Genomic DNA, 17,994 nt, shown 5'->3' with positions numbered 1-17,994 from the left:
ACTGAGGTGTTTTGAGAACGGGCGTTTTGCATGTTGTAAAAAAAATATGAATGCATGATGTGCACAGACCAGGCAAAAAAGAAGCCAAAATAAACTCTTAAAAGGCAGAAAGCCGGTAAACGAGGCCACACAGCCGACTCTCACGCCGGATGAAGAAGGGGACGGGACTTTTGAGCCGCTTCCCTTCCCTTCACCATAGCGCCAAGAGCCCTCGAGTGGCGCCTCCGAGAGGCGGGAATAAATCGTCGTCAGGATGCAGAGCGCGGAAATTGCTCCAGAGGCTCGCGTGGAGCCGCCTAAGTTACAAGTGGGGGGGGGCAGCTTAGGGGTTTCGATGGGAATTTGCCGCCAGAAGTGTAAGCCCACCCCCCGCTTTTTTTCTTTTTAATAACCACACACGCCACGACTTCTGGAGAACTGCACATAAGCCTCCCTCAGACACGCTCTCTCTCACACGCATCACCCGGGCAATGAATGGCCTGGTGGTCCCTTCAATTTTGACCACCTAAGAGGGAAGTTTTTTATTTAAAAACAACAACCCTGTTCTCAATTCTACGTGGGGAGCCGGGGGATGCCCGAAGGCTCTTGGCGGGAAACGGGCTAAAAAAACCCGGGCTCCTCGCCCCTCCACCCCCCGTGGCATGAGATCTTGCAGAATGAAGCTGTAGGTGACGCGGTTGCTTTTAAAATCGGCCGAAACGACTTGCAAGCTTCGAACTTGCAAGAAGCATTTCCTCGGGCCGTGGGTGGACTTTAAAAAAAAAGTCCCTCTTTTTTTTTTTAATGCACAAAGCAATTCCCCTAAATCAAGGCAGAAGGGAGAAATCCAGTTTCACGTCCTTCCCTCTCTTCCCCCCCTAAAACAAATAAAAAATAAGGGGAGGAAAAGGGTACACCATCCTGTTTCCCTTCTGTCCGTGTGTCAGCGGTTTTCACAACGCTGAATTTTATATTATTTTTGTTCAGTTCCACCTCATGCATGGGCTTTCTGGGTGGCTTCCTATCCTTTTGCTGCCTCAGTTTCCCCATCTGTAAGAGTGTTTTATTGCAAGGCGCTTCCCCCCCCCCTTCAGTCGGGAAAAAAAAGTGATTAGAAGCCCTATTTCTCTCTCAAAATGGCTCTTAACGGCGCCTTAGAGCACGGGACGAGCCGTTTAATAACCTAAAAATTTTTTTAAAAGCCCATGAAAACAAAAGAAGAAAAATGATGAATGGCGGGGAAGGAGAGAGGAAAGAAAGGAAAACCTCCAGCGAGTGCGCGCGGGAAAAAGCAGGTTTGCCGCTTTCCCCCCACCGTGGACCACACCCACCCTCAGTGCACCCGAAATGCGGGTGCAAAAGCAAGACGCAAGTCGGAAGAGGAGAGCAAGGCGAGCGAGTGCAAACAAGGAGAAAATGGGTTTGTTTGCTTTTTTGTGTGTTTGTTTGTTTTTTGCCTTCTCTCTCTCTCTCTCCCCCCCCCTTTTCTTGAATGAACGGCGAGGTGGGGCCAGAGGAAAGCCGCCCCATTTGCTGAGCCCCGGAGCGTGAGAGCGGCTCGCCTCGACTCCCCGCCCCCTTGTGCTCCTGCATTGAGTGCGCTTCCCCTGCCCCCGGGACCTCCCCAACAGCCGCCGGAGCGCCGAGCCGAACGCAGCTCAGCCAGCGCATCCAATCTGCAGCCCTCGCTGGAGAAGGAGGAGGTGCCTCGTGACTGGGAAGCATTGCACGGCTGCCCGGGGTAGCGAGGGCAGTGGGGGGTGGGGTGGGGGGTGGCCAGGATCAATTAATACGTCTGAGGCACGCCCCTTTGCCTCCTGGGATCTCTTCCTCTTCTCCTATATATTACACACACGCGCGGGCAACACAAAAAAACCTGTGCTTTTTTTCGAGGGGGGGGGGTACTGTATTTTATCCCGGCGCCCTCTCCCCATGCGGAGTTTAGCAATAGAAAAGGTGGTTCATTCCAGATTTGCGTGTGTGTGTGTGGCATCTAAGTGGAGGTAGATCCGCGTCTGAATGAAACATTTTTTTTATTTTTTAAAGAAATCTAAACAGCAGGGATTTAAACATGACTGTTTTTTTTATGATGCTTTTCAGAAATTTCCTCGTTTTCGCCCTGGGGCTTTTCCTGAAGTTCAGCGGCAGGGATTGCTGAGACTTGGGCATAGCTTTGGAAATGTCATTCAAACGGGAGCCTTGTGAGTCTTTCTGGAAATCATAGTAACTCAACGGTATCTGAAGATCTTCCACACTCTTCCCCCCCCCCCCCCCCGCTTTTTGGAATCATCAAAGAAACTACAGTATTGAGTTTCATCTTTTAGAGGATCTGCGACAGTTTGGATTTATTTATTTATTTTCCCTGCAAGGACACTTGACAGAAAAGTAGATTTAATTCAAGTAAGTGTTTTTTGTTTGCACGGGCAATTTGCTTTGGGTAACTAACTTTATTTCATTTCATGGTGGTGGTGGTTGGTTCACCCCCCCCCCTTTAAGCACTGGTTGAGGGTCTTTAGTTGAATGTGCTTTGCATGAATTTGCATTAGAGGTTGCTTTGCTTAGTAAATCACATACTGGATGGCAGGACTGTTGTTTTTTTGGAATGTGTGCCCAGCAGGCTCCTTCATTCATGTGTAGTCTATAGCAGGGTGTGGGGTGGAAATGCACCTGACTTTGAATAAGCATCTGATTTTCTTATTTCAGATGCATTGCAACACAGAGGACGGAACATCTCTGCAAATATGCTTTATAATAAATATTACATGTGGAATACAGTATTGGCTGCATTTTAAATCCGGTTTCCACCGTGCGTTGCAAACTGAGGAGGGAAACACTGGGAAGGCGGAAATACCTTTGAGACCCTGAGGACTCCCCCACACCTCAACCAATGGAACTGCATAGAATAAAACAACTGGATTATATATAAACACTGGCACTTACTATTACTGGCTGCTTTATTTTTTGGGGGGCGGGAGGGGGGACACACTCCATCAGCTTCTGCATTTCTTTTTTCCACTCCTTTCCCCTACTCCTTGTTATAAATGATGGCTCATACTGGGATAAGAGGTTACGACACAAGAGAGATAGTGCAGAGGTACATACATTACAAGCTGTCGCAGAAAGGATATGACTGGGTTGCCAGTGAAGACAGAGAAGACCTTTCTCCTCCTCCTTCTCCTCCTGCTGCTGCAGAGACCTTCCCTAACCTTGCTAGGCTGGCATCTCATCCTTCCGAGCTGCCTGTAAGTAACGTCGCCCCGGCTGAGGGACCGCACCCTGTGCCACAGGTTGTCCACACGACTTTACGTCAAGCCGGGGATGAGTTTTCGCGGCGTTACAGGAGGGACTTTGCTCAGATGTCGGGACAGCTGCACTTGACCCCGGTCACTGCCAGAGCTCGCTTTGCGGCAGTTGTTGAAGAGCTCTTCCGAGACGGGGTGAACTGGGGGAGGATTGTGGCGTTCTTTGAGTTTGGTGGCATGATGTGCGTGGAGAGCGTAAGTCGGGAGATGTCGCCCCTTGTGGACAATATCACAGTGTGGATGACTGAGTACCTGAACAGGCACCTGGACAACTGGATCCAGGACAATGGAGGCTGGGTATGTTTTTCTCTGTTTCCATTTTCAAATGCATTAGTTACCACTATTTCAATATTACACCTTACCTATGTGTTTGCAATGGGGGGGTCAAAGCTAGCTTGCCTGGTTAGCTGTTTTCCAAGCGTGGTTGTCACCAGTAGAATTCATGGACTCCGGTACTTAATTGTTTCTGGCAATTTGCTTATCCTGGTCCAAAATGTGATAACTGCTTACCATAGACCTGCCAGGTGTTCGATAGAAGAGGACCTACACTGCATCATTCCTATCTCCAGTGCGCCAGACTTTAAAGTCAGTTGCCGTGTTAAAAGTAGATGTTTAAAAAGTGAGGTGTTTCAGCAGTGATAAAGTTCCCATAAATCTCTCTAGCTTGTCGGTGACTGTGTTGCGCTTCTCTCTCTCTCTCAGGTTACAGTGAGAACTCCCCATCTTGTTTCAATCAAGGTTTAATCGCTGATGTCATTCATAGGTTGTGTGAAATTTGCTGGTAAAATGAGGTCACAGTTTAAGCATGAGAGAGGAAAACTAATGATGAGGGGGGCAGCTAATTCACGTCATGTGTGGCCTATTTCTTGGTTGTGCTTGAAGAGGAAAAATGCTACTGAAACTGTATTATGACTACATAGCACAGTGGAATCCTCATTATCTGCACCTTGTATATTTTAGACCATGGCTTGCACAAGTGTGTGTGTGTGCGCGCTCACGCCAAAACCCTTGCAGGTACCCCTCACAACATTTCCATTGTTTCTGTTTATCTTTCTATTTGGGAGAAAAATGAAATTCTACATGGATGTCTTTGCATATGGTGCACAATCAGGTTAAGCAGGTGATACTTGTATTAATGGGTAAAGTTTTGTTTTTTTTACAAGAAGGAAAGCAGATATATTTACATATATATTTATAGCAGCTGATACAACAAAATAAGTTTTTTGTTTATTTTCTTTTTAAAAAATATTCTCTAGAGTTCTTTGAAGGGGAAAGAAGAAATGAACACCTTTTAGGAAATCTGCAAATAGGTTTTTGCCGCCACCAGTTCTTGGAAAGTGTAGGACTTTGGTTGTGATTGAGTGTGGTTCTTAAAGAAATTGAAATCTGCGTATAGAAATTAGTGATGGCAGAGAAAGTGGAATTGTTCTGGAAGGGTGAACTCTGCCATATGAAGATCATATGCTGTCTATTCACCTGTTTTTAACTTTGTGCCCTAAACCTTTTCTGTCTCGAACAAGCATCTCTGCGCAGTGTTGCGCACATAATTGTTTTATGAATCAGTTAACCAGTATGTCTCATCTTTTTGCATCATTAGATTAAACCAGTGATTCCCAACTAGTGGGATGGGCTGCAGACACTAGTGAGGTGCCCTCATGGTAGAAAGAATGGGGTTGTAGACAAAGTAAAACTAGAAACACAGAGGGAAAGGAAGGGCAACTTTTGTGTATGAGGCTGAGACCCAAAGGGTGTGCTTACTTTGTTTATGAACTTACACTTCATAAAAAGTCAAGCCATGTTAATAGTATATACCCCCATTTTCTGTTGTTGAGAGAGACAAAGATATATATGCTCTGCAAATGTCTCCTATTTTAAAAAGAAATATAAATCATTTTAAAACAGAGTAGAACCTAACATTGACCTATTTTATTCATCCAACTGTGTCTAGAGAGTAGTAAGCTTCCATATTACTCACAAGGCTGCCTTCACACCAAAGTATTTGGAAAGGAAGGAAAATCAATTTTTAAATCTCTGCCGTTTTTTTCTTTGGACCTGCACAACATCTGCCCTCCACCTCTTGTTGCTAATGGATGCATCACCTTAGTTTTTACCGCAATAGATTGTTTCAGTGCCAGCAACCTAATCCCATATTTTGTACCTCTTAGCAGAATTTAGGGCAAAGCAGATGGACATTGCCTTCAGTGCAACTTCACAGCTCTTAATGGGATGCACATTCTTTAGAGATGTTCCATGTATTTGCAGGAAGAAAAGTTGGTGCACATATTTAGGATCAGGATGCATGTATATGCTCTGGCACATCAAGTGGTGACTCTTATGTGTGAAGAGGCCACCAGAGAGGAGGCTTCCCTGTCTCCTCACATCACCTCAAACACAATTCTCTTTGGTTCGCACATTTAGCTGCCGGCCATCAGATGCACAGTAATCAAGTGATACACATATATGCATGTTGGACTGTGCCCTAATTTTGAAATAAATGCCTTCTTTCAAAATAAACTCCCCTTATTCAAGGAAGGTTGATGTGTTCTGGAATAAAGAGCATCCTTTAAATTAAACGTATCCAGAACTGCTATATTTAGTATACCTCAACTCTACATTTTGGAACTGCTTTTCTCCTAGAGAGCAGTTCTTCTTTTTATTCTTCCTTCCACCCCAAACTGGTTATTATTCACCAGAGGAAAGAGAAACATGTGACTCACTTTCTGGGTGGCACATGAGAACACAAATGATTTGCATGCCAGTTATAATACCACAGTATTGCTCTTGCAAACAAGACATAAATCACAGTAGAAACTTAATATGGACTGCAAGGCACTAATATGTAGCTTTCCCTGTACAGTGGTACCTCGCAAGACGAATGCCTCGCAAGACGAAAAACCCGCTAGACGAAAGGGTTTTTCGATTTTTTAGGTGATTCACAAAACGAATTTTTTAATGGCCGTGACTCGCAAAACGAATCGTCTTGCGCGGTACCACTTTAAGAAAAAGCCGGAACCTGCTGCTGCAAGGAGAGCGGCAGCAGTGGCGGGAACCGGAAGCGGCAGCTCGCCTCCTCCCACCGTAGAGGCTCACAAGTTCCAAGGTGGAGCAGCCGAGCCTACCCTCGGCTCCCGAGCCTGCCCTTTGCTCCCCGCAAACCCCAGAACACTCACCGCTCCGGGAGGGAGGAGGTAGGTCCGGCGCCATTTTAGCCACGGCTTCTCCCTTACTGCGGCCCCTGCTCCCCACACCCAGCTTTCTCCTGCTGCCGCCGCTCACCCTGCTTGCTCCGCTGGCTTCTCCCGCCGTGGTTCCTGCTCCCCGCTTGCTCCCCTGGCTTCTCCCGCCGTGGATCGTGTCCCCCGCTTGCTTTTCTGCCTTCCCCCGCTATGGATCGTGTCCCCCGCTTGCTTTTCTGCCTTCCCACTGCGTTCCCTGCTTGCTCCGATGGCTTCTCCCGCCGTGGATCCTGCTCCCTGCTTGCTTTCCTGGCTTCTCCCGCCGTGGATCGTGTCCCCCGCTTGCTTTCCTGGCTTCTCCCGCCGTGGATCCTGCTCCCCGCTTGCTTTCCTGGCTTCCCCCGCTATGGATCGTGTCCCCCGCTTGCTCTCCCCGCTCACCGGTCGCTCTGCCGCTTGCTCTGCCGCTCGCTTTCCCCGCTCGCCGGCAGGAGGCTTGGACTTTTTTCCCATAGGAACGCATTGTTTAAATTTCAATGCATTCCTATGGGAAACCGTGCTTCGCAAGACGAAATTTCCGCAAGACGAAAAGACTTGCGGGACGAATTAATTTCGTCTTGCGAGGCACCACTGTATTCAGTAAATGTACATTTCCCAACCGGACAGTTTCATTTTAATTTCCAGTGTCTACCGCCTCCCCCTACCCCCCAAATATGCTTATAATAGAGAGTGACTTTCTTTTGAAGTGATGAAAGCAGACAAGCTGTTCATGAATTAGGAATCTGACTTGATCTGAAAGGTGATTACCTTTGGGCAAACTTGTATTTTTCTTGGAAGGTGCTTTCCTCTGCAACTCAAGTGTGGAGATGCTTGAGTATACTGCATGTCGGCAACTCTCAGAGTGCTGCTCTTCAGAGCCCAGCATGTGGCTCTTCTGTTCCAAAGGGGGGGGGAGTAACCTTAAAACCAACACAGAAATACATTTAAGCATATTTATGCAGTTAAGTGACAAGTCTACATTTGTATTAGTAGCCTGTTACATTGGGGGGGGGGTGTGTTTTTGCCTGGCATAGTCTTCGGAACATTTCTTAGCTAGAAGATACCTGCATGCTCAGTACCTAATACTTTACTATAAACACACCTACTAGTGAGTAAACAGCCCTGCCAGATCAGACAAAAGGCCTATCGAGTCCAACACTTTTCACACAGTGACAAGCCAGATTCCTCTGGGAAACCCACAAGCAGAAACAAGATAGTGTTGGTTATTGGTATTGGTTTCAGATCTCATTGGGGTATCTTTTTTATCTACTGATAGCCATCTCAGTTCTTTAACACTGCTCCTTAAATAGCATCATCCATGCACAAGAGGACAATGCCAGCTGGTTTGCAGGAACCCCTAAGGCTTGCAAACTTAAAAATTCCCAAACAACTCAGGTGGGAAGAATCCCAAAGACAACCCAATGAGGGCTGGGCATGCTGAGGTATGTTGACCAACTGTTGGTGTGTGTGTGTGTGTAAAACCTGAAACAGGTGATGGAATGGCTTGGCTGGAACACTGAATAGAAGCCCTCTACAGATTTTGGTGGAGTCACCACTTGTTTGCTTTCTGTAGCACTTTGGTGAATGCAAAGTTCTTTTACCAAGCAACAACTTGGTGGAATAAGTTAGGCAACAAAGCCAACATCTATACTGTGTCCAGAGCCACCATCTATTCTGTTTTTGGAATAGAATTTCGGCACGTTGAAGAGATATATCTACAGGAATTTAGGTAAGGTTCCCCCCAAAAAATAGTCCTGGGAATTGTAGGTTGGTGAAGGCGCTGAGAATGTTAAAGATCCTTTCGAACTGCAGTTTTCTAACAGTGATGTGGGGCTTTTCCATAGAAAATTTTAAGTTTTGTATGTTTTGTTAGGAACAATGTATGGTTTTAAGAAACGTCTGGCAGCTTCCACTTGCTAAATTAGATTATTCTCCAGAACACCAGAAGATTTCCTATACATTTATGTATGGTGGGTAAAAAAAATCCAATTCAGAAGTTTCCAGAAATCTCACATCACTGCTTCCAAGGTTTTCTGGGAAGAAAGTGTGACTAGTAAACCACTTGAAGATAGTACAGTGGTTCCTTGGTTATTGAAAGGCTTGGCTCCTGAACAAATCGGCTCCTGAATGCCACAAACCCGGAAATGAGTGTTCCGGTTTGTGAATGTTTTTCAGAAACCGAATGTCTGACGCAGCTTCCACGGCTTCCGATTGAGTGCAGGAAGCTTCTGCAGCCCATTGGAATCCCCGCCTTGGTTTTCCCCAGTCTGTTTCAGATGTCTCGGACCACAAGTCCCATGATCTCTGATCATTGGCCATGGTGGCTGCAGCTGATGCGAGTTGTATTATTTACATATTATTCATAACCTTTGCAGTTCAGTTTGAAGGTTCCCAGGGCAGCAGCACGCAAATAGTTTATTGATATTAACAATTTATTGACACCACAGCATTATCACGCAAAAGGCATAGAACCAATAGATACCATAAGCTGCAGCCTAGGAGCGAGGTGGGGGTGGGGAAGCCCAGTTCTTAAATTGGCCACCTCCAAAGCCTTGAAGGAAAAAACTGTAATGTGTTTTAACCTAGATAATGTTGGGGACAGATGCATCTCCAGTGGGAGGGAGTTCCACATCCGGTTGGGAGGTCCAGCCATAGTAAAAAGGGACCTGTTCTGCCAGACAGTAAACTACAGCTGTCAATGGAACTACAAGCAGATCGTCTCCCATAGATCAGTATGGGTCAGCAGGTAATAGAGAGGCACTCCATTCAAACAGTCCCCCCCCCCCCGGGCTGTGTAGGGATTTATATAGAACGGTGCAGTAGCAAACTGTCTACCAGTGCGGAGCTTTAAAGACTGGTGGCACACAATCCCATTTTTTCAGCTCCAGCGAGTAAACTGTCTGTTCTGGCTGCCACATTTTGTGGCCCAAAAAACGTCTGGAGGGCACCATGTTGGGGAAAGCTGGCTCATTCTGATCAAAGGGAATTAGGCTTTCAATAAATAAATGCATTTTTATAAGCAACGGTCGTGCTCGGATGTGCTTATGGGTGGGGGGTGGGTGGGAGAGAGAGAGAGAGAAGCTCTCTGATGGAAAAGTGCCTTTTAGAGTCATATGCTGATCCTGCTGACTTTTATGTTTGGCCTGTTTTTACATGCTTTTATTCCGCTGTTACTAAACTGTAGTTCTCTTTTTGTTCCAGTTGATTGACTGCCTAATGTGCTCTCCAACTTTCTGTTGTGCTTTCTAGTCACTGACGCACGCAGTTCCAGTCTCCTAAATGTCAGTGGTCACAGAGCACCAGAAACCCTTCAGAAACGGCAACCGTAACATCAGTTTTCCCCTCTCTTCTTTCCCCCCATCTTAGATTGTAGCTAGATAATTGCACACAAGTATGTACACACACACACACACACACACACACACACACAGAGAGAGAGAGAGAGAGAGAGAGAGAATGAGAATGTGTGGGACTGCTGAGTTTAAAGACCTGAATATATATTTTAATACACTTTTCCTTTGAACCCTGTATCTGAAGTTACGCAGTCCTGCAATGCATTTGAAAGTGTTTTAACAATTCAAGAAAATACAGGTGCCTTTGCAGCGTTATCTTCCTCTTATCATTGTTTATTAATCGCCTTCCACGTACATATCTCAAGGTGAGCTACTAAATGTAATAGGAACAACTAAAGCAGTACAAAAATAACAGAATGATATTATTATTGTTTATTATTATCAGCTTTTCTTTCAGAGGTGAATTGTATAAGGTTTTAAAGAACTGTCAGGTATGATTAGGACTGTAATAGGTTTAACACTGGCATACCGCAGAGGAGACTTAGGCCTGAGGTCTTGTTTCAAAAGGCATGGATGTTTTTTTTCTTTCTTGAATTCATCTCAGTGGTTGGAAAACACATTGCTTATAGTGGGTTCATCCTGGTGTATTTGACCAGACAGTGAACCTTTCTCATTGAAGAAGAAAGTGTTTTGTTTGCAATGGGAACAAGGTTATGCATGCTGTTTCAAAAAAATTAATTCCAGCTTAATGCAAGCTACTCATGAAAGCAAATACTTGTTTTCAGGTAGATTATTTAACAAGAGGAAAAGTGGACAGAGGAGCTTGGTTAAAGAGCATCTAGCCACCCAGGCATAAAGTGTCTGCTAATTATTTGTAGGCATTTACCAATCAAGCACTGAACCTGAGTGACAAATTCCTCCCTTTGTTTTCTGCAAGCTGGGACCTGAACTGTTCTACATATCCTCCTTATCTCAGACAAATGGGAAAAGAAAGTTTATGCTTCACTTCATATCTCCATGCAGCAAATGCTGGTTCTGGAGGTCTCAGGCCAAACAGTAATAAATACCATATCTATTAGAAGGGAGTTGAGCTTACTGGCAACACAGCACACATATTTCTGAGGGCAGTTCTGGGACAGTGTTTTTCATTCTGTGTATAACAATATGACAGATGGAGGTGTGCGATGTTGTAAATCTTCTCCACCACAGGAATAGCACATAGGAATACTTGGCAAATGCAGAATGGTGTTGGTGACGGATTACAGATTTGTCCTTTGATTTCATTAACAATTTCATTTTTAGAACTTGGTTCCTGAAAGTGTACACAGTTTGACAACTTTTCCAAGTTGAATTAATTATTTGACTGTGATCCTAACCTCACTTGGGAATCATTGCCATCCAACTAGACTTACTTCTGAATGGACATGTATAGGATTTCCCTGTTAGTCAGAATCCAACTTATGGTTCAAGACAACTTCATTTTCACTGAATCTGAAGAGTTCAGGATTTTTTTTTAAAATGCCAAAAGTTTCAGAGACTAGACCTATATGGCGACATGCAAATAGCAGCGTACAGACAGTACACATATCTCTGGATCAAGGCTAGGTGATCTGAATTATTTGAAATACTTGTTTCAGCTCATATCTACTCTAGTCCATTGGCAAATGCTTCAGTATTATTTAAGAACATTTAAACATACTAGCTGAATAGAGTACCAAAGTCATGATTCTTAAGATTGATTCAGGTTTCTGCAGTTGTATACATTAAGCTAGCTGTAAAAGACTGGCTGTGTATACAATATATATTTTAAATCAGTTTCAGATCTGTTTTAATTATTATAACTCCCCCAATGGGCTAAGGATAAAAAACATTTTCAACAGTCTCCAGAAACTAGCTTCTCTCTTAGGAATCCCATATGGACAATAGTTTATATTTGTAATGTAGGTGTACCTGTGAGACAAATAATAATATTTAACTGGTGTCCACGAATGGAGCAATAGAGATGCTTTAGACTACAGCAATGATAGAATTTTTTTCTACTGTTCACTAATGGGACAATCCTATGGTGAGATCCTCTGGGATGAGGGATGAGTGGCTCAGGATGCAGAGAATTATACTCATTTTCACCCCTGGAGGCACACTCCATTGTTTCTCGAGACAGATGGATGCTAGCATCATGCATGTTTCATATTACACATCCATTCCCTTTAGGGTTTCCTAAAATGACTAGCATATAAACAGGTGCATACAACTGTGTACAAAACCTGTATAAAAATACTGACACACGTGTATACTAATAAAATTATGCTGCAGAAAGTATGGGACTTGGATCTTAGGTATGTATAAAGTTTGTATTTTTTGCGTACAATTTTGTGTAGAATTAGCTGGATTCACATGCACACGCACACACCCACACCCCAAAAGGAAAATGCATGAGCACCTCAGACATAAGCAGGTGCTCAGTGGAAGAGGCAGTCTGATGCAGTCAAAGCCTGAGCAGGTTGGAAGTGCCAACCTTTATATACCTGTATGAATCCATTTGAAACCTGTATGAATCTTTCTCCTCCATCCCTATCTGCCTCTCAGTGCTGTCCAGTGAGGACTTGGGGCCTTCCTCTTCCATAGCTTCTTGCTTAGCAGTGGCAGCCAAGACTCCTGCCTCCCACCGAACGCATCAGTGGCCATGTCGGCAGCTTTGAAGGGGAAAAGGGTTTTCAGGCTGCTGCTCTGACAACCCTAAAAAACAAATGTTTAGAAATCTGCCTGCTCGGAATTGTTAATAATCAAACAGTGAAGGCCGAAACAATTTCAGCCAAGCTATTCACATGAGAAATTTATTTACTGTCAGTTTCTGATCAAAGCTTACTCCCTCCCTACCACATTCCCCCTTTGTGGGTGTAATTTGGGAGGTGAAAATACTCTCAGAGGAGATGCACATGCCATAAAGACCCTTCCTAAACTAGTTGTTCCCTTGAAAACAACTGTACTGCCTTAGATCTTAAGGGGTGGGGAGAGTTTTTCATCTCTGATTGAGAACATCTTCTAAGGCTAGTCACATTACAGGGCAATAACATACAGTGTAAGTCATAGATAAATGGTCATAGAGAAATAACACATTTACCAACACATAGCTGACATGGGATAGGGACGTGGGTGGCGCTGTGGGTTAAACCACAGAGCCTAGGGCTTGCTGATCAGAAGGTTGGCGGTTCGAATCCCCACCACGGGGTGAGCTCCCGTTGCTCGGTCCCAGCTCCTGCCCACCTAGCAGTTCAAAAGCACGTCAAAGTGCAAGTAGATAAATAGGTACCGCTCCAGCGGGAAGGTAAATGGTGTTTCCATGCGCTCCTCTGGTTCACCAGAAGCGGCTTAGTCATGCTGGACACATGATCCAGAAGCTGTCCGCCAGCTCCCTCGGCCATTAACGCGAGATGAGCACCGCAACCCCAGAGTCGGACATGACTGGACCTAATGTGTCAGGGGTCCCTTTACCATTACCTTTACCTTTAGCTGACATGGGGAACAGTTTTGAAGTTTTTCAGCTGCCTTCCTTATGCAGTAATATATACCAAATGACCTTCTGTTGATAATCTTTATCATAATTGTCTTCATGTTGATGGCAGAAACATTGCAACTGGAAACCGAAATTTTGGGGATTTTACTGAGAGTGACATAGCCAAGTTGCCGGTTTGTGTGTGGTGCCTTTAATATGTTGAAAACCTTTACCTCAAAGTCAGGAAAGAGAAGCACTTTCTAAGTTTTCCCCACCCCTCAAAAGACAGTTGCTATTATTCAAACATCTTTTCTTTCTTTTTTTAACAAATTGCAAACTACAGGAACTCTGGATTTTACATCAAATGTATCTCAATGAGTGTGGTACAATATTTAAATCCTTGTTCTTGTTATCCACTCTGAGCCCTATGGATGGGTTATGACTCAGAATAAGTTTATATAGAGTACCGTAACTAACAGTTAACCAGTCTAACAGGATACCCAGTGTGACAATTACTAAATTTTAAATAAAAAGGTTTGCAGTGTGTAGTTATAGTCTATGATGCAAGGAAAACTAGTTGCACCTGAGGGCAGAATTACGTGTTACAAAGCAAACACTTTCTTATTCTTACCCCTTGTAATGTTAAATCTCCCTAGGAATTGGCTTCTACATAAGGCTGGTTTTTTAAAAATTGTTTCCCTCTAACCAGGCTTTGAGACCAGAAATAGCTTGGTGTGAAGAAATTGGAAATATAGGATAATAATAATAATAATAATAGTTGTTGTTGTTTTAATTTATATCCCATCCATCTGACTGGGTTTCCCCAGCCCCTCTAGGCAGCTTACAACATATATAAAAACACAACAAAACATCAAACATTAAAAAAACAAAATAGCCTGTACAAGCAACAAACCAATAGATCAGTAGAAAAAAACAAAAACAACAAACAGTCTAACTAAACATTTAACCAACACCAACCGGTCAAAAACAAAATAGAGGAACTAAAATTAGAACCATTTAAATATTTTAGCCAATTGCCCCAACCTAAGAGTTATTCCGTGGGATGCGGGTGGCACTGTGGGTTAAACCACTGAGCCTCTTGGGCTTGCTGATCACAAGATTGGCGGTTCGAATCCCCGCGATGGGGTGAGCTCCTGTTGCTTGGTCCCTGCTCCTGTAAACGTAGCAGTTCGAAAGCATGAAGTGCAAGTAGATAAATAGGTACCACTCTGGCAGGAAGGTAAATGGTGTTTCCGTGCGCTGCTTTGGTTCTCCAGAAGTGGCTTAGTCATGCTGGCCACATGACCCAGAAGCTGTACGCCGACTCCCTCGGCCAATAAAGCAAGATGAGTGCCGCAACCCCAGAGTCATCTGCGACTGGACTTAACTGTCAGGGGTCCCTTTACCTTTTAAGAGTTACTCCAGCAATGTTCCAGTGGCCTCTCAGGAGCCTCTTTTAGCTGTTCAAAGTGAGTCTGAGCCTCGCCCCTCGGCCAGGTGGAAATGGGCTTTGCAGCAGGGAGCAGGTCTTTCTTCCAGCACTCACGGCAGCAGCAATGTATTCAGAAGCTTGCTGGTCTCCCCTGCAAATCCTTCTAACTGATTTCCCCCTTGAGATTCCCTCCTCTCCTTAATTTTTTTGTTAAGCAAAATACATGCGTTTGGGAAACGTGTTTGATAGTTTAACATGCAGTCCTTACCTTAGGGCAGTTGTTTTCAACCTTTTTGAGTCCACGCTGGTGCCCTTGACCATGTACACTGGGGTTCCATTACAGGATGCGTTTAAGCAGGGATTCCCTTGTTCTGCACCGGCCCCACCTTGCTTTGCCCCCCATTCTGGCCCATAACCACCCCCTTTCTGGTGCAGTTTTTGGTGTGCATGTAAGTGGGAGCAGCAGGAGGAGCAGCAAGACTCAGGCCGGACTGGAGAAAAGAGACAGGCAGATCAAGAGAGAAAGATTTGCAGATATGCAGGCAGGACAGTTGACGTGAAGAGAGAGAGAGAAGGAGAGCCCTCCTTCTGACCAATCATGTCTGACCCAATCACCCAAGGGTGCCAAGGCACACAGGTTGAAAACCTCTGCCTTAGGGAATATAAGAAACCAGTGGATCACTAAGTGTTTATGGTTGCAACCCTATACCTACTGGGTATAGGAGCTAGAGGAGGAAGATAGATGGTGAAGAAAGAGCTGTGAGTGGAGGGGGAGCCTTTCCCCATCCTCTAGACCACCCAGGAAACTCCACAAACCTGCTGTACCTGGAACTGGGTGTGGAGAGAGCAGCTGAATGGGACACACCTATTGGCAGCCTGAGGAAGCGCCATCCACCTTGGGTCTGCCCGTAAAAAGCAAGTCCAGAGTTAGAGACTTAAGAACCCAGAGGCTGAGGTGGAGGGTATGTCAGGAAGGGAAATGAATAGATACTGATTGATGGTATTTTAGTAACTTTGTATTAGCGTAACATTTGTAAATGTAACTCTGTATTTTTGTAATGTTTTGTTTTAAGTTAAGTCTGTTGTTGCTTCAGTCACTTGTCCGCCACTTAGAAATGTTTTTAAATATGGAAATTAAATAATCAAAGTAGTCCAGATGTTTTGGGCTACAACTCGGATCGATCCCGGCTAGCCCATGGCCGAAGGGAGTTGTTGTCCAAAGCAACTGGATGGCATCAGGCTGACCAAGGTTGAACTATGGGACAGTGGTGGTGGAGTGGACTGTCCTTTAGCAACAGGGCTGACCAAATGCAGAATGTAGCATATAAACGCCACAACTAAACTTTTAACTTCTTTAAGTTAATCCATAACATAGTGACGAAGTGAAAAAGTGGAAGGGAACATCGCCAGCTGTTGTGTTCTGCTTTTTTTTTTTAAATTGTCAACTTTGGATGCAGCTGTGTTGTGAGTGGGTAAAAAATTCTGCCCATGGAATGAAACAAAGATGGAAAGCAGCTACTCTGATTACTTCCTACTTTTTATGTTTTGCCGGTTTGCAATCTGGCTGCTTAAACAGTCTGATGGGTAAAAAAAAGGCAGCCTGAGAATTAGACTGAATGAAACCAAGGCAACAACGTTTCTGAGCTTCTGGAATGAAAAGCAAAACCCGGTGCTGCCAACTTTTCAACGCCTGATCACTTTTACAAGTGAGGAAAGCTGCTCATGGTATTTGAATGGATCGTTGTTTTGCTTAAATGGGAATCTGTCGCTGGCCTTGACATTGGAAATGGAATAATATGTAAAGGAAGAAGGACCTCAAGCTACTTAACCATCCGCAACACTATATTAGAATATTTAGTCATTTCTTTGAAAAATTTATTGCCTGCCCTTCATCTATATAATGCATAAAATAAAACAAAAATTGTATGATGCACAGTAATAAAAACCCTAAACCCTTCATCAAACAATTGTAACAGCTGCCACAGAACACTAAGGGAGCAAAAGAAGCTTGAGTAAAGCAAGATGGTATAAATTAAGCCAGCATAAAGTGCACCAGATCCAAACCCTATTCAGCAGTGGGGCTGCTGCTGCTGCTGTTGTACCTAAGCCTGGCATTAAAAATACTGTAGTATCCTACCAGGTTTCCAAGTGGTGTGACTGAGCTGAACAAGCTTAGGATGCAGCCCAAATTCTCCCTCTGTAGTGCTGCCCAACCACACCCCCAGAAGAGACTTTTAGGACTTACACTGGCCTTGAGTCAGCCAGCATAAAGCTGAGCTTAGCTGAGCAAATTGCACCGGCATATATTCGGCTGAGCTGGGGTTAGGGACTTAACCCTGGTTTAGCTGGGAGTCAGCTGGCTGAACTGGAGATCCCCTGTATCCTTACATGTTCATCCCATCTTGCCACAGGGTTGCCTCCTTACTAACTAAAATATTTGAATTGCCCGGGCAAGCAAATTGTTGGACCAGCTGGGCTTTCAAGGGGAGGGAATTTCACAAACACTGTGCCACTGCAGAGAAGACTTTAAAACATGACTACATAATGCACCTCACCCAATGAGAATTAAGGCTAGTGATACTGAAAAGCAATCAAGAGAGAATATACAGTAATAGTATTTTGAACGGATTGGCCTGTGGCATGTAGTTGGATTGCAAAAGTTGCATCGTTTGTTATCTCTTGTTAATTATTTGCTTGTGGAATTTTAATAGAATAACTCAGATTGCTTTGGGCAGGATATAGACTTCACTGCCGGCGTATGAAAAGACTCTTACTATCTACAGAAGGTTTTCAATCCAGCAGAGTTTTGCTGATTCCTTCCCCCCTTGCAGCCTCCAGCATCATCCCCATACAATTCTGGATTGCCTCCTAATCCTCTGGCACAGTGTGGCTGGTGAAGCCAGGACTGCAGAGAGGGCAGGGGTGATTGGAAGAAGTATCCCTTCCACTGGCAGAAGCATCCCCAAAGGAGATATTCTTTCTGGCAGGAGCAAAGTCTGTATCCAACCCATTTTATGTTCCAGACTTAACTCTGCTTGTTGTCTTCTCCCTTGTCCTTAATAATCAGCTGATGACCCTTTACCCATACTTCATGATCATGAGATAGATCCATATGACTTTCCTCCACTGCTGTGTAGTGCAAACAAGGCAGGAACATGTCAAAACAGATGCTATTTATCTTTATGTATCTACGGGTTTTCCAAGTGTCATCCCACCCACTCACAGTAATAGTTTCGGGTCACAGTTCACACTTCCAGCAGAAAAACATTATTCTTTAAAA

The 17,994-nt window shown here is 44.4% G+C and overlaps 1 protein-coding gene across 4 annotated transcripts in view; it reads left to right on the top strand.

The window, feature by feature from the left end:
- The first annotated feature begins 1,556 nt into the window (after positions 1-1,556).
- The window catches only part of BCL2 (BCL2 apoptosis regulator), a 122,525-nt gene continuing 106,087 nt past the window's right edge, over positions 1,557-17,994 (top strand). Inside the window, exons 1-3 of one of the 4 annotated variants that reach the window (XM_033154441.1) lie at positions 1,557-1,682; positions 2,080-2,379; positions 2,683-4,266. In XM_033154441.1, the coding sequence (XP_033010332.1) occupies positions 3,021-3,920 (900 nt within the window). In that variant the 5' untranslated portion in view covers positions 1,557-1,682; positions 2,080-2,379; positions 2,683-3,020 and the 3' untranslated portion in view covers positions 3,921-4,266. The other 3 variants (XM_033154440.1, XM_033154439.1, XM_033154442.1) reach the window with 3 other exon arrangements.

The sequence above is a fragment of the Lacerta agilis genome, chromosome 7, assembly GCF_009819535.1.
Source record: "Lacerta agilis isolate rLacAgi1 chromosome 7, rLacAgi1.pri, whole genome shotgun sequence".
Taxonomy (NCBI): domain Eukaryota; kingdom Metazoa; phylum Chordata; class Lepidosauria; order Squamata; family Lacertidae; genus Lacerta; species Lacerta agilis.
This window is presented reverse-complemented; position numbering and strand designations above follow the sequence as displayed.